Genomic DNA, 27,615 nt, shown 5'->3' with positions numbered 1-27,615 from the left:
GAGAAGCCACTGCAACGAGAAGCTCACGTGCCACAGTGAAGAGTAGCCCCCGCTCGCTGCAACTAGAGAAAGCTGGCGCACAGCAATGAAGACCCAACGCAGCCAAATATAAATTAAAAATAAATAAATAAATTTAATAAAAAAATAAATTAAAAAAAAAGAAAACCAAATAGAATATCTCATTAATCGTGTGTTAAACTCCATTATTAAATGCAGTACATACATAAAGCATAGGAAACAAATATGCAATGCATAAACTAGAAAACGAATATGTTAAATCTGAGTACCTTATTTCTTCCCTAACCTAAATGACAATAAGTAAAATACACATAGCATTGAGTGTTAATATTATCAAAATACTTTCCAATACTACCCAAAGGAATTTCATGGTGTGTAATGGCAATAACATCCTAAATGAATGCATTTATAAGTACTTTTTTTAAAAATTCAAAACTATCTGTAAACAAATGTGGCAAGTGATAGTCTGAACAGCTTATTTTGAATTAGAATATATGAAACAGAACGTATGTAGCCTTTGTGTACTATTTTCACTATCATTAACAGAACTAGAAATAGTTTAAAATATCATTCGTCAAATAACAAAGCTACATAAAGTGGGGAAGATGAAAAAAAGTTCTGGTTCAGTTGGTCTATGACCCAAGTAAGAAAAAGTTTGAAAAAAATATTTAAAGTCTTCCAACATCTGACATGTCTATTGAAAACACTTAATAGTGTGATCAATATACCTGACGATCAGGACAAGTGAACTTTCAAGGAATAAACTTAAAATTAAACAATTCCACCTTTACAAATTTATATAAACTTTTCATTTAAAACCATATTAGAAGAGAAAGGAATCACTTAAAAGTCTGAAAGTATTTTAAGAAAAAGGTCCTTTCCTCTTTCTTTAAGAGTATCAACTGTCAGAACCTATAATCATATAGGTTCTTTGCACTGCATATTTGTTCCATATACTTTATGAATGTAGGTCAGAAATACGGCATTTGTCTGAGCCGCATCATTTTACCGAGTGCCTGTGCTATAGAGTATTGGGCTGGCCAAAAAGTTCGTTCGGATTTTTCTGTAACATCTGCAATGACTTAAGGTTACTGCAGCAGCTGGGGGAGGGAGCGGGGCTCGGGAGGAAGTAGAGAGGCAGGCAAGGCTGGGAGGGAAAATGGCAAGACAATCCAACTTGAAAACAGTGAAGGTGGAGGGTCTCTGGCATTCTCTAGGTCCAAACTCCTTGGGCTGTGCCCATTACAGGGCACCACTTAAACCCAGCAGCTTCTTAAAATTAACAGTCACTGTGCCAGAAGTCACAGAATTGCCAAAATTCATATTTAAACCAGGGTGGACAACTGCCACCAGGGGGCACCAAAAGCAGCTGGGATTCTGAGCGGGCCAGCTTCACAGGACAATGCTACCGTGCAGTTTATAAGATTAAATTTTTGGACCCCACTTATTAAGTATAATATGTTTTACCAAGATCTACTTTTTAGCTTACATCAAAGAAACAAAAACACTTTCAGAGTGTGATTTGTTTCAACACAACAAAATGAAAACCAACACGAGGGTTTGGTAATGTTCTCAGCAGCACAGTACAACAAAGGAATTAAAAAAGAGGTGGAAGCAGAGAACTTAGAACTCTCATTTGCCTTTATTAACAGCAAAAGTTCCCATATGCCAATTAAAGATAAATGGGAAATAGGGATCTTTTTCCTTTACAGTCTAAAAATTCTGATTTTTAATATTTTTCACTATATTAAGTATCTGGATTTCTTAAAGCTGGTATGTATGCTGCAATACAGTAAATATCGCAGGATTATGGAATCAGAAATGAGGGCTCAAATCCCGCATCGGTAAAATAAGTACATGACACTATACCAGTCACTTAGCTTCTCTGAGCCTTAGTTCCCTTGTATGGAAACACCATGTATCTCTTGTGGTCCCTAAACATGGCTTAATACAACAGGTTTCTTCCCATTCCCATTAAATACCTAACACAATATACATGGAAAAACAGAAAACGTACACTCTCCGTAATATTTCCCCATTTACTTCCCTGTGTGAGTCTCAGGTACCAGGGCAGAGTTAAAGGCAAAGAGCACAAAAATCACTGCAAAACTCTGACTTACCCTTGAGGGCTCAGATCTAAAGAATCATCTCTGCTGTGCTGCAAGCTGGGGGACCCCAAGTCAGCTGAGGCATTAGTGGCAGCCGTGGCTGTTCCACTGCTGACAGATGTCGTGGACCCCAAGGATCCTGACCCATTCGTACATGCCTTTGGTGGACTTGTCAACAATGATTCCGATTCTGCTAAGTGTTTTACTTGATGCATTACACCTTTACAGAGCAGAGATTAAAGAGAGTATGTGTTAATCAGGACCACCTCCCCACCATTATAAGATCCCTAAATGCTAACACGGATTCACAAGGAATGAATAAAAAGTACCCGGCAAATAGGAAAATAACTTTAGGTGCCAGAGTCTTCAACTTGACTCCAAAGAAAAGTAGTAGGCAAATTCAAAATTAAAGAAAAGATAATTATACTGACTGTCTGCCAATACTCAAAACCTGAATACAGGATACGTAATGGGGTCACATGTAAATTTCTACTGGAAATTTAAAATACCCTTTATAAAAACAATACGCAATTACAGAAATGCAGTGCACCTGTGGCTTGACAGCCAGAAGGAAGGAAAAGACCTACAGTCATTAACTTCAAATACTACAATGAGATAAGATCCCAGTAACACTACTGCCAAAAAAAGAGAACACCAGCTATTGAAGGATGGTGATTTTCACATCCTTGGAGGTGTATGAGGAGAAATGAACAGTAACTTATAAGGCAGGGTTTATATTTGGGGTTGGATTGTGGGAAGATGTACATGAGAGGAGGGGGGAATATAAAGGTGTGTGTCGGAATATCGGTCTGTAAACTATATGCAAATCTGTGTGTCTGAATGTATGTGAGTGCATGTTCACACAATCACATTTTTCTGGGGAGGAGTTCAGAGCTTTCCATCAGATTCTTTTTATTAAAAAAAAAAAAGTCTGAATGAATTCAAACTTCAGGCATTCGTTCCACAAGTATTATTTGCAGCAATCATATGCCAGACTGTGTGCTAGGCACTAAAGATATGGCCATGGCTAAGACAAATGGATTCAGGGCACTTATTAACTAATGAGAAAGATACACTTAATAAGAAACTACAAATAAAGAGTGAACTGCTTATGAAAAAGAAAATACAGTGCTGTTGGAGCATACAATCGGGAGATGTAACAATCTAGAAAGCAGGCTAGATCTTTAGGAGTAAGTGACATTTAAGTGGAACCTGAAAGAACAGCGAGACAAGCCAGATGCAAAGGGGTAGAACCAATCTACATTCCTCCATAAACTTCATAATGTATATGCTATATAAATATTTGGGGGCGGGAAATTCAACCTGACGGCATAGTTGATTCTACCAAAGTTTTTAAAAAAATCACTGAGAAAAAAGACCGATTCTGATATGCTTCCAAATCAGAAAGCAACTAAAAGCAAACATCAACAAAAACAGAATACCAAAACCAAAATACAGAATGCAAAATACAAGATAATCTAAGGCTAAAAATAAGAATACATACCAGGCATTTATGTGAGCACAGAAAACCTGATTTGTTAACCATAGTTATTATCTCTGGGAAATGGAGAGAGTTTGCCTTCTATTTCACATAAATGTGTAGTGCTGGACTGTTTTTGAAAACTCACTGTTATTTGAACAGAGCTAATAAGAAACAGTGAAAACTTCTTCTCATTTGATTCAATACTATTACACTAGCATGTCTGTTACATTCGGAAGATGTAAAGAGAAATGAATCCAGCATAAGAAAAGGTGATCAAAAGAATGGAAAACAGATCATATGCATAAAGAACCAGGATTGTTTCTAAGACTGAAGATAAAGTATTACGTGAGGGGAAAACACCATCATTTTCTGCATCCTCACAAGACCAAAGTAACCTAATAGACCAAAGAGACCCATAAAGAGATTTCTGTTGATGAGAAGGAACTTTTAATATCTTGGCAGGTTTAAAAAGAATAAAACACCCAAATGAGTGATACAGTTTCATCTTTGAGGTCTTCAAGAAAAGAATGGAAAAGTACCATGTCCCCTAGGCTGATTTCGACATTGATATTCCTCAACTTAGAGGACTATACCAATTGCATTCTGAAGATTATTCCAAGCCTTGAAATATTCCATTATCTACACAGTGAAGTAAAAAAATAATCCCTTTTACAGCTGTTCTGATCTACTAATAGTATTCCTTGGGAAAGTGACCTCTGACTTTTTCAAAGAATCTTTATGGGCAACTGTATGTTATCAGCATAAGAAGAAAAGTCAGTGATTGCTTCTGGGCCATAAACACTCAAATCGTTGAAACTTACTAAATGTTCATCAACAGACAGTGAATCTCACACAATCTATAATAAAAGATTTATAAAAGATGCTCTATATGTATTAAAGCTGTAAGCATGCAAATATCTTACATAAAAATAACAGTTTAATTTTTTTTCTATAGAATATAACTATACTTCTACTGAAATAATGTTTAGACTAAAAGATAAACCATGAATTAACTATCATGAACGGCATTACCTTCTCTTCTGAAATAAACACTAAAAATATCAGGTAACTTCTGCATTAAGATCTCTGCCATCTGAAGTGCTCCAACTACTATCTTCAGGTCTTGGCTTGATAGCATGGAAGCAATATGACTAAAAAAAGAAAGCATTTGTATATAAAACATTTGTCTGAATTTGATAATTACTGCTGGCCATCCTACTTTAAATTTGAGAGCAAAATATTTTAAGTGTCAAACCAGTCCGCCAGAACAAGAATTTTTCTTAAATGCTCAACTTTTGCATTTAATTTATTCTTTATCAAAGGTGTTTGTGAATACAGAAAGACAACGAAGGGCTCAAAATACTCCAAATAAACTGTTTTGTGCATATTTTTTCTATATTATTTCTTTAAAGATTTCTGAAGTTACTTGCAGAGACTTGGATTTCTAAAGCGTTTTCACCACTTTCATGAACACACCTTGAAACAGCATGATTTTTCAGGACATCCTTTAGAAGTTCGGCATCCGCGAAATAAATTATCCTAAGAATTGCTCTAAGGCACTTATGTCTGACCGCAGGTCCTGCTGAGGAACTATACACTTCATAAAGAACACCAAATAATGTCTTAATAAAAGACTTAGCCAGTTCCGGATCCTCTTTCATAAGCTGTGCTCGAGCATCATCCTTCTTTAACTCTGAATATCCACCTGTAATAAAAACATGTATAATCCTAAAGTTACAGACTTCAGAAACACAATAAAGTAAATAACATAAAGCATTCAAGCTGATATAATTGTCTGAAATTCTATAAGAACTTTTTGGTTATAAAGCAAATTAACTTATCTAATGCAATCAACCGGGGTCTATAAATGGCATGAAGACAAATTTTAGCCAGCTAAAAAACCACTGACCATTCTGGCCAGCTGAAAAGCACAAGGCACCACTACACTGTATCTCTTATTTTTACTAATATATGTTCCACAAAATATTGGAGATGTTTCAGTATTAGCCAGCTAAACCACTAGTAAGAAATAAACAGAGTTGAAAAACTGGACAGTGAGTATGTAGCAAGAAACTGGAAAAACAAGATGACCTGTCACTTATGATTAGAGGGAATAAGGTGCAGGGGAAAGGTAACGGATGAAAAGCGCTAGAACAGGGGTTGGCAAAGTATGGTCCAAAGGCCCAATCCACCCACCACCTATTTTTGTAAATAAATTTTGTTGGAACACAGCCACATATATTTGTTTATATATTGTATATGGCTGTTTGGGAGCTACAAGAGCAGTGCTGAATACAGAGACTGCATGGCCTGCGAAGGTTAAAATATTTACTATCTGGTCCTTTTCAGAAACAGTATGCTGACCCTTGCACTCTAGCCTAGACCTGCAAAATCAATGAACTAAATCCCTCAGGAAAGGAACAAATGACAGAAACCTGAAAAGAAAAAAAATCACGATCACCTATTCTTCATTAATTAAGAGAATTTTGGTGGGAAAGTATAAAATAAAAGGCTGGAAAGAGCTAATATGATGGGGTGTGAGTGGATCCAAAGGTGAAACAGGGATGAAAGGATCAGATTTTAGAAACTGCATGGGCTGCTGAGAACAAACTGGCGGTTGCCAAAGGGGAGGGGGTGAGGGGAGAAAAGAAATAAGTGAGGGAGATTAAGGGAAACAAACTTCCAGTTGCAGAATAAATGAGTCACGAGTAAGAAATGTACAGCATGGGGAATACAGTCATTTACTGTTGTATATAATACCTTTGGTGACAGATAGTAAGTAGACTTATCATGGCGATCTTTTTGAAATGTACAGAAGTACTGAATCACTATGTTGTGTAACAGGAGCTAACACAGCATTGTAAGTTCATTATACTTCAAAACCAAACTCAAAGAGATCCGATCTGTGGTTACTGGGTGGTGGGGGGACGGGGGGGCAGCAGGGGGTGGACTGGATGAAGGCAGTCATAAGGTATAAGCTTTCCCAGTTATAAGGTGAATTAGTACTAGGGATGTAACGTACATGACAAATATAGTGAACACTGCTGATGTTATATATGAACGCTAAGAGTTTCTTACCACACACAACATTTTTTTTTCTATTTCTTTAATTTCTATCTATGAGAAGCTGGATGTTCACTCAACTTATGGGATAATCATTTCATGACGTATGTAAGTCAAGCCATTATGTTGTACACCTTAAACTTATACAGTGCTGTGTGTCAATTATATCTCAATAAAACTGGAAGGCAGTGGTGGGAAAAGGGATGCACAGGACAATTCTGATGAAAGTCCAGGACACTGCAAATCACAAAAGCAGGAAAATCTTGGGGAAGATGCCAGTTAATACTGGCTCATTTGCCAATTAAAGCAACAACAAAAAATTAATTACTACTATGCAACTGTCTTAAGTTTAATAATAACACTCCATAAAACAATTATTTGTTATTGCAAATACTACTCACAGACAATACAGCACTACTTTCAACTCAAAAGATACTTACTACTGTTAGTATTGGCTAAGGGGTTAGGTTTTCTCTGAATGGCACGTGCTGTTCCCGTGTCCTCATTGATTTGCTGCATAGAATTAAAATCAATAGTATAAACTCGTCCCAGAGTGGACAAGCTTATCTCATCCTCACCGACCTGATGGGCTGCCTGAGAGCAAAGAGAGAGAAACCTTGAATATAAACATGGAGAAATTTATCAACTTAAGACACAGTGGGAACCCTCAATAAATGCTAACTTACATATTTGTTTCATCAGGTTTTAGATGGTGAAGTAACAATATAGAAGTTTTAATAGTGTGGATGTGACAAAACTCATTCACCCAACAAACCGTTCTTAATTAAACACAAATATACATTACAGGACCTATCAGGTCCCCTGAGACAAATACAGGTAAAATCCTGATGAAGGATCCAGTCATGTAGAATCACTGACATGAAGATGACACTATTTGTGTTAAAAAGGCCTTGAAGACATTGCTGACAGAAAAAAAATTGTTATCCATAAATCTTAGTATCTAATTCTTAGGTTAAGACGTTATTTACAGCATGGATTCCTAGCAGCCCATCAAAATCCTCCTTTAAACAAAATGATCCTATAAAATTATCCTTAGGAAACAAAAAAGACTTTACATTTAAATGATGCCCTAAGATTGAAAGGGACACAATTGGAACTAAAGAAAGTAATCCCCAGGGGTGGCAAGTATTACAAAGTATGTATCTCAAATGAGACAATATGATTAACACTGTTTGCTTGATTTTAGACAGCCTAAAGAAGTGATAAAATATTCATTCTTATGGAATTCCTTGGTTGAATGGAAGACAGGACTCTTAGGAAGTACAAGACAGTAAACTAACAGTGAATATACAATTATCGGGAAAATGCTAAAAAGAAGAATGCTTAGCGTTAGAGACCGCGACCTACTTATAAACTAAGGCTAACAATGCACAAAGACCAGTCACCTTTAACTTCCTCATAACATAACAGCTAGCTCTGAATTTAGACATTTTCATAAGATCTTCTGATCTTGTAACATGTTTTTCACAAACTCATTTTTAGAAACTAACTAGGGGAAAGGACCTTAAAGAAAAAAGTCTATTTAAGTGTCATGTCCCAAAAAATTCAAATTAACACAGGTTGAAATCAGAAAACATATTAATACTTAAAGTAACTTATATATGAAAACATTAGTAAATGATGCTTGGCATCTCAAATAATGCAGTGACCCAACACTTCCTAAACTAGGGCAAATATTTTCCTGAGAAATTTTTGAAATATTTCTGTGCAAACTTAATATGAAGAAGTATGGAAAAAAGGATAAAATCACGCATAAAAACCTTCACAGAAAAATCACTAAATATTTTAGTGTGTTTCTTTCCTTTGTTATTATTCCTCTTTTCTTTTGCCGAGTTCCCAAGAGTCAGTCACATAATTTTTTTGAACATTTTGTTTTCATTTATAGCATATCATATTTTAAGTCATTAAAATTTATCCCATTAAGGTCTGGACTATATAAAAACCTATGTATATTTCACAATTTACTTAATCATTCATCTAAAGCTAGATATTTAGATTGTTTCCATATTTTTGCTCTTTAAAAATACTGAGAAGCAGCTACTTGTACGTAATCTTTGCTTTTGAGAGACTTCTTCTGGAGAGGAGATAGAAGGGACTTTTAGAAACATGTAGCCTAACTCCTCCCGTGTTTCCTTGCAGAAAGGAGGAAGCTATGGAACAAAGGTCTTAAATTACTTGCTCCAAGTCAATCAGGTAGTGAGCAGCAGCAGCACTAGAACATCATGTTTTCTGCCCTGAACAGAAATGAGGACCTTGTTCTCAGGAGACAAAACGAGAAAATCTTGAGTTAATTCCACATTGAGCACATTTAAGTACACACGTCCACCTCCCCACTCCAGCCCTACACCCACTCTCCACCAAAGAAGACATATTTAAACGGTACGATGAAACTACTACCTCAATGATCCGGCTGTCAATCCTGTTATAGGGATGCCAAAGGCCCCGGTCATCACGCCACTGCCATATCGCACCATCTGTGTTCTGTGCGTTTCCCTTCTTCAGCATGGTATCAACTGCAAAAATGCCTTCTTTTGGTAAACATGGCATAAGTTCACTGAAAACGAAAGGTGCAATTATTTTAATAAGTAGCTTCCTGAGCTGTCAGTAAACACCAGGTTTCTCAAGTAAAATACCCTCCTATAAACCACAGTTATTATTGGCCCAATCTTTACCAGATCAGAGATGTCAGTTCATACAGTTCTTGAGGACTTCGTGGAACAAGATCAATCTGTTCCTGACAACTTCCATTGGAGGCACCACACAGGAGAAAGTGAAGTGTTTCTGCAATGTCTGTAAAACCAACAACAAAAAGCAAAACCCTATGAAGCTACTTATATTGCCATATTTAAAAGGTAATCATTGCCTAGGGGGGAAACAATCAGAAACATTTTCTTGTACAGCTATATACCACAGAAATTAAAGTGAAAAATCCAAGTGAGTTGTCATTAAAACCTTAAAAAAATCATAAAGATTTAAACAATTTCTTTCTGAGGACTTAAGTTTGAGTCCTAACCTTCCAGCAAGACACCTAATCACAAATCCACTGCAGAGACTTCAGGGATCTTGTATTACTTTCCTTGAGGAGCACAGTGCTTTGCAAAAAAGTGTACTAAACATATTTTATCCTCGACTCAAGTATATATGTATATTTGTCTTCAATTCAAATATACTGCAAACATGTGACCAACAGAATAAAACACAGCAGTTAAAAGCATCTGAAATTACCATACTGTGATCAGGAAAACCTTTACCTTAAATGACAGTAAGCATGCCAACTAAATTTAAAGATCATTAAAATATCCTCTACCATAAGCTTCCATCCCCAGAAGACATCAGTTTATGGAAGAATTTGCATGAAAACTAGTTTAGTGTACTGACACTGACAGTGAGTGGAGGAAGCCCCCAGGCTCCAAAGGTTTTGGTCATTCTAACAGCTACGACCCAAAGACAGGGCTGTGTCTCTGTTGGTATCTATAAAATACTACACATATGCAAAATATACATAAACATTTCATTGAAATGTTCTGCCAGTAATCAGTAAGTTCTGTTGTCAAGGAAAGTATTCACCATTAATTTGGGCAGAGGGGTGTGGATAAATCTCTGACTCACTGAAATTTCACAAACAGTGATTAAAATTTTTAAAAAGTTCTTGAAAAAGTCATTTTGCCACCTTTCTTAAGAAATATGAATAGATGGCAATGGTACATTATTAACTTTTTCTTTTTTAAAGAGATCAGAGGATGACAACAGAATGGAAAGAACCAGAGAGGTTCGTGTTACTGAAGTAGAATAATTATGTGGCAAACTTCCTAAAGTATGCAGAAGAGGTGAAAACATTCATCATACTAAAGAAAAAATTCCAAAACGTTAAAACAAACAAGTCAGACAGGAATTTCCCAAACCAGGATATAGGAAAATGCTGTGCCACACCACACGGTAACAAGAGATAATCCTGTGGGCAAACTTCAAGAAGTGGGGAAATTCAAGGGGGTCCTAGCGATTTTAATAAGCAAAGTACATTATGACTACGCAAAAAAAGAGTTAAACCTTCCCCAAGCTTATCTACGCAGAGAGGACTCTGTTCATGGCGTAAGCAAAACAGGGTTCCCTGGAATACTAAGTTCAGGAATGACTCAATGCTGTAAGAGGAATCTCTTCAATAAAGCACCTCAGCAACACTATTTTTCTACAAAATTCTGTGCCATGTGCTAAAATTCACAAGTAATGCGAAATATAAAACTGAGTCCCCCCCCACCCCCCCCAAAAAAGTCTCTTATACCCCTTAATATTCTGTTTGAAGTGGTGGGACAAAGACTGTTTTGTCAGTGAGTGTCACCACTGACTCCCAAGGTAACGCCCTCAAAGATTAGAATTATGGACATGAAATTAGCCACAATGATAGGTGCTTCATAAAAAAGTGATCAACGCTCTACCAGCAAAAATAACAACATATGGATGTCTTCTGACATTAACTTGTGAAATCTAAGGTTTAAGAGAGTAATGGGCAATTGCAATACCAGTGCGATAAAACTTGATACCCTGCACATGTAAGTTTGGGAAAGGCTTAGAAATATTAAAGTAGCAAAGATCAGAGACATTCATCTGTGTAAATAAGTTCCAACATTTTGAGGGAAGAAAGCATTCTGGAATCATAAACTGCTGGAAAATCTAATGTGGGAAAAAAGAACTACCTATAAGCAAAAGAGAAGCGGTTACTGGTAACATAAAACTCAGAATTCTCCTAATGAAGCATCATTACTTAATTGATATTGTACAGAAAGCAATGACTTTGGGTCTTTAGCCCTACACCAAGGGTAAAATTTTAATATATTATATACTTTAAAAATTGCATGTAGGCAGCATTACTATATTGTCACAACACAAATTTATTACATATTAACATTTTTCTTCCTTTACTATCCAGTGCCTGTGATATTAGCCATTTCTACTTGCTTATGTTGACTTTACTTATTAACAGATATTAAACTCACACACACACACACACAAACACAAGCTGTTTTTCCTGTATAAAACAGAATAATAAAATAGCACTTACTTTGCTTCATAAGTTGAACCGCTAAAGTTGGACAGTTGGAACACATCAAAGAAAACATGCGAACCACCATTATAAACATCCCAGAACTTAGAATTGGTGGAGTTACTACCAATAGTTGTTGAACATTTGTTAGCAGATCTTTGGAGGCAACCTGCTGGAGTAAATTCTTCACAAACACAAGAAAGAAAAAGCTGTTACTTCGTGAGGCAGCAATTTAACAACTTCATGAAAATACCAACAAAGACTAAATGCTTACCTCCTCATGTTGGAAGTTGTCCACGAGACGTGCAAAACAAAGGCAAGTGCTTTCTACTGACTTTTTGTCCTTTTTAATAAAGGAAAATAAAGTTTGTTAATATAAAACATTTTCACTGTTGTACGTAACTCCCTTATCTTCTTCCTAACCCCAAATTCTTCAAGACTTACTTAATTAGATATGAGCTTTGAAAATGCTGTGACCCTAATAAGCAAACAATCAGTAATGTCATGATTTCAAAGCAAAGGGAATCATACTGATAGAACCTCTCTCCTCCATTAAGAACCCAACATATAAAAAGCAAATACATAGAAAGGGAACAACTTTTGTACTTCTATAATTTCAATACCTAAACAAAAACTATAATAAAGAAAAAATAAACATCCTACCATTCTAAAAAGCCTTACAAGTAGAAATGCTTAAAACATGCATTCACTAAAAAGTTGTAAATAGTTAAGTATGTATGTGAACCAGAGGTTTACTGATAGTAAGAAAAACTTGATATAGCTTTGCTCTATCATTATGAAAACAATCTAAATACTATTAGACTGATCTTAATGAGAAAACATTTGGAATAACTCTCTTAAGAATAGAAAGAACAATTTAATGGCATATTTTGATAGACTTCGGTTTTTTTCTAATTGATAAATGGGCTTCAGATGTAAAAACTAGACTTAGTTGTGTAAAAATGAAAGTAATTCTGGTATTACAGAAGTCCTACACCTTCGCTGTCACGATTTAAGTCTAGAAAGAATGCTACAATAACAGGGCCCACTATTTAACTTCTCTGATTCTCGGGCCATACTTCCAAAATAAGGTGAACTCACACCTAACTAGAGAACATTTCTAGCCCCCATAAAGGAAAGGTTATCTCAGCCTGCTAAGTTTTTTAAAATAAATAAAAAATGAATGGCACTACTTGTGTCTTGATCATCTTAGAAGCAAAATCCTCCAGTGATTCAATAATCAATATTATTTTACCTATCTTATGTAAACACCTTATTTAATATAGGTATACCTCATTTTATTGTGCTTCACTTTAGTGCACTTCGCAGATACTGCATTTTTGACAAATTGAAGGTTTGTGGAAGCCCTGCACCCAGCAAGTCTGGTGGCGCTATTTGTCCAACAGCACTGCCTCACTTCCTGTCTCTGTATTACATTGTGGTAATTCTCCCAACATTTTAAACCCTCCCTCCCTCCACCAGCAAAAAGATTACGAGTCCCTGAAGAATCAAATGATGGTTAGCATTTTTTAACAATGAAGGATTTCTTAATTAAGTTATGTACATTGTTTTTTTTTTAGACACAATGCTATTGCACACTTAATAGACTACATCAGCGGTCCCCAACCTTTCTGGCACCAGGGACCAGTTTCATGGAAGACAATTTTTCCACAGATTTGGGGGGGGGGTGCATTTCGGGATGATTCAAGCGCATTACACTTACTGTGCACTTTATTTCTTTCTATTATTATTACACTGTAATATATAATGAAATAATTATACAACTCACCATAATGCAGAATCAGTGGGAGCCCTGAGCTTGTTTTCCTGCAACTACATGGTCCTATCTGGGGGTGATGGGACCGACTCAGCTCCACCTCAGGTCATCATAAGGCGTTGGATTCTCGTAAGGAGCGCATGATCGAGATCCCTTGCATGTGCAGTTCACAGTAGGGTTTGTGCTCCTATGAGAATCTAATGCCGCCGCTGATCTGACAGGAGGCAGAGCTCAGGTGGTAATGCGAGCGATGGGGAGCGGCTGTAAATACAGATGAAGCTTCGCTCGCTCGCCCGCTGCTCACCTCCTGCTGTGCGGCCCGGTTCCTAACAGGCCATGGACCGCTACCGGTCCGTCGCCTGGGGGTTGGGGCGACTACACTGTAGTGTAAAAAGAACTTTCATACGCACTGGGAAACCAAAAAATTCTTGTGACTCGCTTTATTGTGATATTTCGCTTTACTGCAGTGGTCAGAACTGAACCCACAGTATCTCCGAGGTATGCCTGTATATTTTATGTACCTAATTTTCCCCAAGAAGATTTTAAGCACACTTTGTAAAGGTGACTTAAAAGTCAGATCTCTAAAAAGCTCTTTAGCAATAACAACACTTTGAAACATTACAAGAAAATTCAATTTCTCTAAAATCTCGAAGCTTAACTCACGAACTGTCCTCCACCAGGGGCTCTATAAGCTCTGCTTCTCATACTGCAACACCAGGCCCACTGATTCCATCTCCTAATCGCTCCTGTTCTTCTCCAACCCCAGACAGTTGCAGTCTGCATTTCTTATTTCATTTCTATCTGGCACATACATAGTCTCATCTCTCTTCTGATCTTAACCCATACCCTCCTAGTCTTGCCTGCCTAACCCAATACCTTTCAGGAAACGGTGATCTTTCTAAAAGGAAATTCTGATCATATTACATAGGAAACACTCAGTGTTTGCTGAAATAATAAATTTACCCCTAAAGTCAAAATAGTTGAAGATATCATAAACGAAGAAGTACTGTTCATCTGGGTAAATCCACCGAAATTTCATAAAATAACCTAATATATAGTACATGACTAGGTAACAGGAAAAAACACAGATGAGAACATTTCCAAGTTACATATCCAGTTGGAAGATTTAAGACCCTAGTTGAAATTAGCATTTAAAAAAATGTAATAAAAATGTTTTATGATACATAAAATAGGTTTATGTTTTACCTGGTGGGTTAGCCTTTGGGTTAGCAATGGGAGGGAATCTGCCACAAAATGAAATTCATCTGGCGTGATACTCTGGCAGCAATTGGCTGCAATTGCTAGTGCATTCCTTTGGGCATTTATGCTGAAGAACTCTAGATACAGCAAGCAGTCTGCCAAACCACCCTAAAATATAGGAAACTGTTAAAGCCAAGAAATACCCTTTTATCAGCAATTAAAAAAAAAAGCCTCCTAAAAGTCTAGCACATCACTTGGAAACAGCATGTGTACCTTATAGAGACTGCAATCTAGGAACTAATACAAATGTGGATCTAAAATCCAACATTAAATGAAATATAGTCCTTCGGTAACAACACTTACCGCCTGTAGAATGGCTTTACTGTGTCTACGTGATAACATCTCCAAGGCCGTCAAGGCCTGCTCTGCCACATCAATACACTGAATAACTTGCAGCTGGGAACATATAAACAGGAAACTTAAGGTTATCATTCAAGTTTTTTACTCATTGCTCATCTTTGACATGAATAAACAACACTTTCTCTAATTTCCATCAATCTATACTGCCTCTAACCTGAAACCCACCATAGGAAACCAGCGATTTATGCGCTTAAGCCAAACATACTGGCAATATATTTTTTTGTCCTTCCAACTACTTTAAAGATATTGAAAAATATGTTTTACATAGAGAATAAACTAAATTCAATTATATAACTTTAAACCTTCATATTTAAAATAAATGGGTTGGTTTATACAATAAATTTTAAAAATCAAGTTTTAAACTTTATACCATATTCCAGTTATCAGATAATGCAAACTTTACTGTGCTATGACCTTGAGCAAGGCACTTTGTCTCAGCCTTCTCAGCTGTAAAATGAGGGTATAAATAGCTATCAACCTCACTGGGATGTTTTCTAGAAATAATGAGATTATTTTTAATCAAGTGCTTTAAGTTCTTCTCTGAAAGATTTTATACTAAGGCAGTAATTGTTATTATTAAAAAATTATAATACTGGGTTGATTTTACAAATGCTTTATTAGCATCAACTTTAAACTGCCGTTCTGCTAGACATAAAACATTTTTCTGGAACCTTGGCTAAAAAATATACTTTAGTTAGATAATGGATGCTAAAAAATGTCTTTTAATGTGGCCTCACAATTTGATGTACTACTTTAGAATTCAACAGTCAAGAGTTCTCAACTTGATTCCCCTATGCCTGCTTTCAAACAAGTTGGGCAAAAGTAGGATTACCTTTTCTAAAAAGACAGGAATTGCATCTACTACAACAGCGGATGATCGAGGAAGTGCTTCCATCATGTATGTTAAGGCTCGACAAGCGTGGTTCATCTAGAAAAGCAGCCATTTTTACTCAATAAAAACTCAAAGTTTAAATTTGGAGTGATTTTTAAAAATATAGTACATACTTACAATATCAAAATTATGCTCCATCTGCAGTAATGTTATCTGTTTAAAAAGATTATAACAAAGTATTAGAAGCTATATTCTTAGAAGTCCTAGAAGTATTTCTTCTACTTCAACTGAAATAGAACTGCATGATCCAAGAATTTTACCATACAAAAATAATATCAAGTTAAAACCTAGCATGCATACACAAGAAATGATTATTCTTAGGATGGCATGACACACACACTGAAGCACTGACTTGGGATAATCATCACCAATGATCCAGGTCAAAAGCAAAGCCTTCCTGCTGCTTACAATCAACCCTCCTGGTGCCTCTATTCCCCCATTCAGAAGCCCATTAACATGTCACTGAGGGCTTAACAGGTGTCAATAAGTATTATACATAAGTAAACAGACCAGCAATGCACTGACATTTGTTAAATTAACAACTATCAGTACAGATTCAATATCATAGCTTAAACTCTTGTAAATTAGCTTCTCTAAAAGTTGAGCGAAGCACCATTTAACTCAGCTGTAAAATACACAGTAGTATAGGATTTAAACATGATATTGATCACATCAAAAATGAATTATGCGCTAATTAAAACTCAAAGTAATATAATTATTTTACAAATGCATGAGTTAGTCTAAACATCTGATTTTATTTTAGTTTTTCTTGTGGGAAAGACCTTAAGCAGATTTTAACCATGTTTTTCAAAGGAGGGGATGCAAAACTACTACAGATATACACTCCATCTTCCTGAAGCAGCCAAAGCTACCAAAGAAATTTCCTACTTGGGGAAAGAGACAATCATTCACTGTCTTCTAGTTCAATGGAAATTTTAAATGCGTTGAATTTAAGCTGTAAAGTACCTTTCAATTAAATGTAAGTCAGATATCAGATATCCTAATGCAATATTCATTTAATATGAATGTCTTCTCAGCTCTGAATTATGCTTGGTAAAATATATCTATATACCAGAGATCCTGATAACTGCTTTTGTTAAACACACAACATAAACACACACATACATGCACAAGAGTGCACGCTCTGTCTCAAATCACCTACAAATCAGTCACTTATAAAACACCTACTCTAAGTTGAAGTGGTTGTTATGCTAACAGGAAAAGTAATAAGTTCTCCAATTCTTTAAGGTGGAATGAACCTTGTAATACCACATTTGGGAAGAACTGCTGTAAACAGATTCTTCACCAAAAAACACTGTTTATGGTCACACAGGTGTATGGTGATTGATGGATATATATTTATAATATTCAACTGTGATGAAAGATAAATCTGGACAATTCATTATTAACAGCATGAGCTGACTTGTGCAGGTCTGCCAAGTATGTAAATCTAATCAATACCACCAGCAAATTAAGAAAATTGGATTATGCTAATGTTTCTGCCTAGATTTAACAACTTCTTTATTTAACCAATAAAAACTGCTGTTTAACAGAGATAAGTACGTGGTAAACCTAGTTCTTTGTTACTATTTATTTTTCAATGAACAAAAACAAACAAGGAAGTTTAATTCAGGTCATAAAAGCCAGCTATTGAAGAAATCAATAATTTGAGCATGAATATAAACATAGGTAAATGTCAGAGTACAAAGGCTAATACTGCTTTCATGAAACATTAAAAAATTAATATGCAAACCTGTAGAGTGGAACTGGTAAGACTTGAGAGCTAGCTTTTGTTACCAGGAGGTCTGCATGGCAGAAGGTAAAGACACTGCTCTATCCTTTATCACTTCCTGCCAGAGCAGAGCCATCCAACAAATAAGAACAGGCCGAATAAAGACTATGTCATCTTGTATTTAACTTGTCTTCACTCAGCTCTCTCCATAATGTGATAATGTGATCAAATGAGACAATCTGATACTCCAATCACAGTTCCATTTTTGTCAACTTTACTAGATGTGTAAAGACTTGAATGATATTTAACTTCCAAGGTAAAATACACTATGAATGTATATTCATGCTTATGTTAGTCTTTTGTTACTATTTCATTCAGACTTAATTTTAATCTTAAATTATAGCCAATTTCCTTAATCTAGCATTGAGAAAATTACCAAGCCACTATTTGAAAGATGTATTATGCTCAAGGGCCTACATTTAGTAATGGCAATTTCTCTTCCCGTTGTTTTCACATTAAAAAGCTTAAGCGATTAAGATATTAATAAATTCTAAATACCAACTCACAACTGTGTTGAAAAATCCTTAAAAGATTTTAAAAATTGTTTTTCTACTGTTGAGTATTGTTTTGTTTCTTTTGTTTTTGCTTAACATAAAACCTTTTCTTTTAGCTGGAGGATCCACGTGGTGTTCCGGCTTAACTGCTCTGCCATGCACACTGCTATCAAGCATGAAACCTTGATGGCCCACAAAGAGAACCCACAAGTGAGCTGCTTGTTATTGTCCTGTGAATCACCAGTTTAAAAGAAAAAAGCATGTAAGTTTTGGCATAGTATGTCAAGGTATCACCTGATGGGGCTAACAACTTAAAATTTAAAACCACATGGTCATTGAAGTATCAAAGACAGCATAACTATTCATCAAGAAATGGTTTAGGGCTTCCCTGGTGGCACAGTGGTTAAGGATCCGCCTGCCAATGCAGGGGACACAGGTTCGAGCCCTGGTCCGGGAAGATCCCACATGCTGTGGAGCAACTGAGCCCGTGTGCCACAACTACTGAGCCTGCACGCCACAACTACTGAGCCTGCGTGCCACAACTACTGAAGCCTGCACGCCTAGAGCCCCTGCTCTGCAACAGAAGAAGCCACCGCAAGGAGAAGCCCGCGCACCGCAACGAAGAGCAGCCCCTGCTTGCCGCAACTAGAGAAAGCCTGCGCACAGCAACGAAGACCCAATGCAGCCAAAAATAAAATAAAAATAAAAAATAAATAAATTTATTAAAAAAAAGAAATGGTTTAGAAATTTTACTCATTCATCATTAACAGTCACGCACAATCTCTATAAAGCATGAAATAAAAGCACTAAGCCACACTCTACTATCTCTTAGTTCTATCCTGTTTTAAAATTCTTAACGACAATAATCATGTTTTTAGTAAAAAAAAAAAAAATATATATGGGCAGCATTCAGAGGATGACTGGGATAAAACGAGGGGAAAACTCTCTTACCAAAGCTGGAACAACACTCTTGACAGGAAACCCTCCTAGTGTCTCCTCATTTCCCATGACCAATAACTGACACATCTCAATAACTGCCTGGAGTTGCTGGCTTTCATCGCTTGCTTGTAGTCCTTGCAGAAGCTGCTGGGCCTTAGAACCTTCACACGGAAAAAAAAAATCATTATTTTTAAACACTTAAAATTATTACTAGGTGTTAAGTGTGACTTTACATGCTGGCTGCTTTTCTTCTTTGGATCCCAATTAAAGGCTAGGTCTATACCAGTGTTAAGACAGGCTGCTGATTATTCAAGATGTAATTAAATTAGCTGGATTTACTCTGCCATAAAGTAATGTCACAGTTATTTATATTTCTCTAAGTTTTATCTTCTTAAATGAGAGAAGTTGATTGGTATTTAACAGCTGAAACAAAAATTAATATCCATAAGACTAATATGAACTGCTACCTTTAACATACATGCTTTCAAAAATATGTATAACTAGTGAGCAGAAAGCCTTCTGCTATAATAAAAACCTGGCAAACAATGATGCCCAGGCATCAGAGGAAATGTTCTATGCCCCTAAATACCTCCATCAGGATAAATGGAGTCCAAGTAACAGTGAAAAGGGCAAGGAAATACAGACAAACAGAACAATGCATCTAACAAAAGGGAATGAAAAGAATGAAATATTTTCTAAAAACAGCAAAAGACTGGCCTTTTCACCTCCTCTCATTTCATGTGCAGATGCTGCTATCACAGTGCTTTAGAGTACTTCTACTTTTAAGGGTCAATTCCATCACCCAAACATTTGAAAAATGCTAAGGATCAACTACCACAATAAATAAGTTGTCAATAAACCGAGTAAGACACTCAAAAATAAAGTCTACAAATGTGTTTCAAATTTTCCTGGACACCCTCCTTCTTGTAACCATGATTAACTCCATTAATGCTTATAAACTTATACCTGAGGTTACTTTCAAGTCCTTTCCCTTCTGAGACCTTTTCAGTTTATTGTTTGTATACTGGATTTTTTACATTAAGTACTGAAATGCTTAGAAATGATATATGTTTGGAAACTGTCAATGAATGTGGAATTCATATGAACATCAAAAAAAGTTTTTCCCAATTAAGCATCAATGATCTTCTGGGAGGGCATAAACCTTTCAAAGGGATACATAATAATCCTGACAAGGTCTGTTTTCTCTATTATTTAAGGCTGTGGCTAATGAACTGCGTAACTATCACTGCCTAACTCCCTTTACCATAATTAAGAGTCTGTCCAAAAATACACTGCAAGACATTGAAGTTCAAAGGGACAGCATCTTTAAAGTTTTCAAACTAAATACTATCAGTTCCAGTTAGGGCAGGCTTAACATTTTTGTGTTGAAATAATGTGGAAGGAAGAACAAAATGAAGGGAAAGTAACTATGAAAACAAAAGAAATCTTCAGCTGCTTCTAGATTTGTTTTTAAAGAATGAAATAGTTCAAAAATAGGAAAAACTGACGCAAGTCGTTGGATGCTCTATCAACACCGAGGCTGGCAGGTCTAAGCACACGGATCATTTCAGCGTGCTCAAACAAATCATCACGAACACCACTGGACTTCTGGGCTGTTCCTAAAAGGACCTTATGCCAAATGACAACAAAAAGTCAATGCCATTATTTTCCTCTGACATGTGAAGAGAAACCACCTCATACAGATCAATTTTGGTTTTAAGGATAATTTTATACTCCTGAAAATTACTGAGACCCCATGTGTGTGGTTTATATCTACTGTTATTTATAAAACGTGTCTGGAACTAAAAGAGAAACATTTTGAAATACTTGGTTAATTCATTACATATTAATATAAACAAAAACTTGTGAAAAAGACCACAATTTTCCAAAACAACAGCAACAAAATACAGTGGCGAGTAGCACTGTTTTGCTGCTGTCCTTGCAAACGGCCTGAGCGCCAGGCTGAATGAGAAAGAGCTGTGCGCTCACCCCTGCTCCCTCTTCCAAGCCAAGAAACTAGCTTACGAGAGACGAAGCGTGTGGAAAAACGGGCCTACTTTGCCACAAAGACTATTTAAAAGACATGGACGCGTTAGTAAAGACAAAATTAATGACTTTGTTTTGGAAGCGCATCCTTATGTAAACATGGAGTTTTTTACTAGGACCATGTGACACTGAAAAATAAAATACCTGCCAGTAGTCTGGTGCCACTGCCTTGACTCTAATTAAGGCACCAGCAGTTTTACAACCACAACAGCTTTTGCACTTTTAATTCAAACATGAACAAAGTAGAAAAGGAAAGACCTTAGTAGTTATTACCAGTCTTGGCCTTATGAATTCAATGTAAGGATCTCAGGAACTAGCTTGGAATTTACAGGCCACACTCTGAAAACCACTATTATACATCAGGGGTTGGTAGGCAAACATCTTCTATAAAGAGCCAGAGAGTAAATATTTTGGGTTCTGCAGACCACAAGGTCACTGCTGCCACTACTCGACCCTGGCACTGTGGCACAAAAGCACACACAGCCAATACATAACCCGAGCATGGCTATATTCCAATCAAACTTCATTTTCAGACACTGAAATTTGAATTTCATTTAATTTTCAAGTCACAAAACAATAATTTTTAAACTTCTTCAGCCATTTAAAAAGTAAACATCACTTTTAGTTCACAGGCTATATCAAAACAAACAGGAGGCCGATTTGGCCCTTGGACAGTAGTTTGCCAACTGCTGATACAGAGAGGAGAACCCACAGCCTTTCAGGGAATCACAGGAGGCTGATGTGTTCAATTGAATTGACCCCACTGGACATCTGCTGAAGCTGTGAAGAGGGCTGGGGGTTGAGTCAGAAGTTTTGGTAAGACAGAATGAAAACTCCTGCAGTCTCAGGGTGCTCAGAGGACAAAGTCCCCACAGAGGGAGGAGGCCTGACTCATACACAGCCAGTGCCCTACCTTCAAGACATCTGCCACATTGTGAAACTGCATAAAGAATAGAAAGTCTAAGTAGACAGACTTGCAAGGTTCTCAATCAAAAAAACCCCTGGGAGACAGAGTTCCCTGGCAGTCCAGTGGTTAGGACTCTGAGCTTCCTCTGCTGAGGGCCTGCGTTCATTCCCTGGTTGGGGAACTGAGATCCCACAAGCCACAGAGTGCAGCCAAATTGAAAAAAACAAAACAAACAAAAACAAACACACAAAAAAACCCTGGTAGGGTCACAACAGAGAAACTGGGATGAGCCAGAGGTGAAATGAGTCATATAAAAATTATAACTCGGTCAAAACAAGGTAAAGCCCTGACTAGAGCAAAGTGATCAGCTTCTGACCCTTTAACACAGAAAAAGAGGAAACACTCACTGGTAGAACACATCACTTGGTGTCTCTTCAGTTCACATAATCAATTACCAGACATATGAAGAGGCAGAGGAATACGTGACAACAATCAAAAGGGGAAAAAAGACAACAGAAGCAGACTAACACCCCTAGAAATTATAAAGTAAGTATTCTATAACTATGATTAATAAATTGAAAATATAAGCATAGATGGACAAAATGGGTAAGAATGTAAAGAATTTCAACAGTGGGACTTCCCTGGCGGTGCAGTGGTTAAGAATCTACTTGCCAGTGCAGGGGACACAGGTTCAATCCCTGGTCCGGGAAGATCCCACATGCCACGGAGCAACTAAGCCCGTGCGCCACAACTGCTGAGCCTGTGTTCTAGGGAATGCAAGCCACAACTACTGAGCCCACGTGCCACAACTACTGAAGCCCATGCTCCGCAATAAGAGAAGCCACCTCAATGAGAAGCCCGTGCACCGCAACAAAGAGTAGCCCCTGCTCACGGCAACTAGAGAAAGCCTGTGTGCAGCAACAAAGACCCAACGCAGAAAGAAAGAAAGAAAAGAAAGAAAGAAAGGAAGAAAGGAAGAAAGAAAGAAAGAAAAAGAAATTTAAAGAAAAAAAAAGAATTTCAACAGAGAATTGGAATCTATTTTTAAAAATCAAAGAACTGTCTAGAACTGGAAAACATAATATCTGAAATTTAAAATTCATTGATGAGTTTAACCAAATACTGAAGAAGACAGCAGAAAAAACAATTAGTTAATTTGAAATACGGTCAACAGAAAGTTTTCAAACTGGGGGGAAAAGAAAAACCTGGGAAAAACAAAAACAAAAATAGAGCTAGAGAGACATGGTAGATCAAGTCCAAAGTCTGAACATACAATCTTGATACTCCCAGAAGAAAAGGAAGGAGAATATTTGAAGAGATAATGAGATAAGTGAAACAATATATGAAGACATAATGGCCAACAATCTTCCAAAACTGATGAAAGTTATCAACTCAGAGATTCAAAGGCTCGGTGAAACCCGAGCAAATTAAAAATGAAAGAAAATGTCACATAGGCCTAATATAGTCAAATTATTAAAAATTAATAATGGTTTGAAAAAGCAAATCTTAAAAGAAGCTGGGAGAAAAGAATTGCCTTGAAAGGGTAACAGTTAGACTTTTAAACAGAAACTATGGAAACCAGAAGAGCATTACAAAGTGCTAATATGAGATTTTACACCTGGGGAAATTACCTTTTAAAAATTAGGGCATGGGCTTCCCTGGTGGCGCAGTGGTTGAGAGTCTGCCTGCCAATGCAGGGGACGCAGGTTCACGCCCTGGTCTGGGAGGATCCCATATGCCGCGGAGCGACTGGGCCCGTGAGCCACAACTACTGAGCCTGTGCATCTGGAGCCTGTGCCCCGCAACAAGAGAGGCTGCGACGGTGAAAGGCCCGCGCACCGTGATGAAGAGTGACCCCGCTTGCCGCAACTAGAGAAAGCCCTCACGCAGAAACGAAGAACCAACACAGCCAAAAATAAATAAATAAATAAAATGCTGGCTTAGGAAAAAAAAGAAGCAGAGAAAAAATGGAAACATCAGAATGCATTCATTCAGTAAACATTTATTAAATATCTGCAAAATAAAATAAAATTAAAGCATAACACATATATATGGAACCTTAAAAAAAATGGTTCTGAAGAACCTAGGGGCAGAACAGGAACAAAGACGCAGACGTAGAGAATGGACTTGGGAGGAAGTGAGAGAGTAGCACGGACATATACACACCACCAAATGTAAAATAGCTAGCTAGTGGGAAGCAGCCGCATAGCACAGGGACATCAGCTCACAGGGACATCGGCTCGGTGCTTTGTGACCACCTAGAGGGGTGGGATAGGGAGGGTGGGAGGGAGGCACAAGAGGGAGGGGATATGGGGATATATGTATACATATAGCTGATTCACTCTGTTATACAGCAGAAACTAATGCAACACTGCAAAGCAATTACACTCCAATAAAGATGTTAAAATAAAATTAAGGCAAATCAAGGATTTCTCCAACAAAAGCAGAGAGAAATCATTACTAGCAGTCACTCACTATATAAAAAAAGTTCTAAAGGGAAACAATCCTGATAGAAAAAAGGGACTTCAGGAAAGAATTAAGAACACTGGAAATGGTATGTATGTGGGCAAAAATAAAAGAATATGGATGTTCTGAAACAACAATTGTCTTATTGTGTTTATAGCACATGTGTAAGTAAAACTAAACAACAGCATAAAGGATGGCAGGAGAAAAAGAGTTAAATTGCTGTAAGGTGGTTGCACTGTTTGGGATATGATAACGTATTACTATAAGGTAGGCTATATATAATAAGCCAAGGATATGCATTATAATCTCCAAAAGAGGCTGATTTACAACATCTGCCAAAATGTTGTACGCATTTATCCTTTACACAGCAATCTCCCTTCTAGAAATCTATCCTGAAGATAACACAGGTAAAAACAAGAAAGCTGTATTTCACTGCAACACAACCAAGACTGGAAATAACCCAAATGTCCAACAGGAGACTGGCAAAATAAACTGTACATCCACACACTGCAGTACTGTGGCAGCTTTACAAAAGGAATGGGGAATCTCTCTCTCTCTCTCTCTCTCTCTCTCTCTCTCTCTCTCTCTCTCTCTCTCTCTCTCTCTCTCTCTCTCTCTGCGCATGCGCGTGACACGCACGTGCGTGACGCGCACAGCAGCTATGAAAAGTGAACACCAAAACATACTGTTAAAAGCAAGGCAAAGTATGTAAAATTTATTACTCTTATCTAAGAAAGTCAGTGTGTGTGAAGTAGATAATACGGATTTGTTTTTGTTTTCTTAAGTAAATAACAAAAGGACAGGCCACAAAATTACAAAGGTTATTTGTGTGGGAGGAGGAAACAGGCTAAAGGGATAGCAAAAGATAAGACTTTTAAAAATTTGTAGATTTGACTTCAGGAACCATGTAAATATAACAAATTATAAAAGCAAGACTACATTTTAAAGTCAATCCCTAAAAATTAAAAGCAAAATAAAGCAAATGCGCCAAACCAACCTGGCGGCGTGAATGTAAAGAATTATTTAAAGTGACTCTAAAATACAAACAAATGACCACAAAGTGAGATACATCCCAAGAACAAAAAAAGAACTGTTACAAAATTAAAACTTTCTTAATAATACTACTTTTGGTGTTAGGTTGGAATTTTGTACTGTAGGATAAAGCAAATAAATGACTATGTTGTTATCACTGGGAACTGAAACTTTTGGCAGGAGGGAAAGATACAAGATAAATAAAACCCCTGCAGCCCTGAATGTGAATTGGCAGTATCAGTATGAACTCATGATTTTTAATCTTAAAAGATTAAATACAATTATTTCCTACTTTTGTCCATTAAAAGTGTCTAACAACAATGATCAACCCAGTAGCAAATACACCAACAGCCCAGACTGTGGAATCTAAATACCATTTCCTATAAAGAAAACCAGGGCTCTCTGAGGCAATGCCTGATTTCAGGTGGGGGGGTAGGGGGTGTTCAACTTGGCTCATCAGAAAGCAAAGAGGGCATCAAAAACTACTGAGATCACATCAGAAAGATCAGATGATGACTACACAATTTCATCATCAATGAAAATCAATGAAATGGCTAAAACACATCTCAACCCGATTGACAATGATACTTAAAAACAACAGCACTTTGAAGGATGCAAAACTGGTAAATAAAGGGTAGGAAATATTTTTCCTATACCAACTATTCTCCTGGGTAACCAAATAGAAGGGAGAAATATTCTTTATGTATTTCAACTAAATTACTTCTTTTACTTCTAATAAATGAAGACTGATCATTAGATATGAAATACTTTCATTTGTAATCCCTGTTGTCTAGACTTTGTGGGCTTCCTAATATTAGAAAACACTACCACTTTCGCATAGTCTTTCCTCACCAGAGGAGGAAAATAAAGAACCAAACTTGAACCTGAAAAAGCTTCTAGATCCAACTACCAGTTTAACAAGAAGTTTACTTTTTTTTTTTTTTACTTTCCCATTTGAGACAACGGAAATCTGACTGAATGGGTATCTATCAATAAGGAATTACTGGTTTCTTTTTCAGATATAATAATAGTAATGTGGATGTATGCATGCATGTGTATGTGTGTTTTAAGGGACATTATCTTGAGCTACATGATGAAATGTTTATAGATAAAATTATATAATGTCTGGGATTCATTTCAAATTAATACAAGAGGAGGGATGTTGGTGGGTGTAAAGACGGACTGGCCATGAAGCAGGCATTGCTGAAGCTGGGTCATGGGCATGGGGGTGTGTCACTGTTTTCTACTCTGGTTCTAGTCTATCATTTATATTAATTTCATGTGCAATAGTCAAGCCTTAATATGGATTTCCGATGTTTAATGCTAATACTCTTGGGTAGCTCTGCAACAATTTTTCTTCCCAGCCTTCTCCCCAAAAATAAATGAAGTGGAAAAATAAATGAAATCAAATTTCTCTTAAAAATTAAAAAAGCACACACGTTAAAAATATGATCTATACTTTGCCATCAGTTAAATTGAAGTTTTTAAAATGTATTTATGTGAGGACTGGAACATTTGAATTCTGGATACTTAGTAAGGATTTTCTTAATATAAACTTTTTTAGACAGTACTGTGGTTATGTCCTTATTTTTATAGATATAAATTCAAATATATGCAAATGGAAAAAGTTAAAAAAATAAACTTGGGAGTGGAGAGAACAACTGAGGATATAAATGAAACAATGGTCAGGTCATGTGGATCGATAATTGTTGATGGGCTCATGGATGTTATTATACTACTACTAATACTCTCAACTTCTGTGTATGTTTGATCTTTTTCATAATACAGATAAATCCTGATTACCCTTAGTTTAAATCCCACACTTGCTGCTGACCTGCAAAGGTCCAACATGACCTGGCAAGTACCTACACCTCTCAGATTTCATCTTCTACCACTCTCCTTTCACTTTCCACAGGCCC

The 27,615-nt window shown here is 36.8% G+C and overlaps 1 protein-coding gene across 20 annotated transcripts in view; it reads right to left on the bottom strand.

Moving 5' to 3' along the window:
* TRIP12 (thyroid hormone receptor interactor 12) overlaps positions 1–27,615 on the bottom strand; it is a 145,663-nt gene that overhangs the window by 30,994 nt on the left and 87,054 nt on the right. For 11 of the 20 annotated variants that reach the window (XM_082396154.1, XM_082396153.1, XM_082396139.1 and 8 more), the window contains 13 exons: positions 19,258–19,406; positions 16,138–16,173; positions 15,961–16,056; positions 15,072–15,164; positions 14,715–14,876; positions 12,006–12,074; positions 11,750–11,915; positions 9,366–9,483; positions 9,088–9,247; positions 7,113–7,266; positions 5,086–5,314; positions 4,642–4,760; positions 2,139–2,346 (listed from right to left, as the gene is read on the bottom strand). In XM_082396154.1, the coding sequence (XP_082252280.1) occupies positions 2,139–2,346; positions 4,642–4,760; positions 5,086–5,314; positions 7,113–7,266; positions 9,088–9,247; positions 9,366–9,483; positions 11,750–11,915; positions 12,006–12,074; positions 14,715–14,876; positions 15,072–15,164; positions 15,961–16,056; positions 16,138–16,173; positions 19,258–19,406 (1,759 nt within the window). The remainder of the gene's footprint in view (positions 1–2,138; positions 2,347–4,641; positions 4,761–5,085; positions 5,315–7,112; positions 7,267–9,087; positions 9,248–9,365; positions 9,484–11,749; positions 11,916–12,005; positions 12,075–14,714; positions 14,877–15,071; positions 15,165–15,960; positions 16,057–16,137; positions 16,174–19,257; positions 19,407–27,615) is intronic. The other 9 variants (XM_082396140.1, XM_082396157.1, XM_082396147.1 and 6 more) reach the window with 3 other exon arrangements.

This window comes from Balaenoptera borealis (assembly GCF_965194805.1).
Source record: "Balaenoptera borealis genome assembly, chromosome: 6".
Classification (NCBI taxonomy): Eukaryota; Metazoa; Chordata; class Mammalia; order Artiodactyla; family Balaenopteridae; genus Balaenoptera; species Balaenoptera borealis.
Note: the sequence above shows the minus strand (reverse complement) of the source record. Positions and strands in the feature narration are given on the sequence as shown.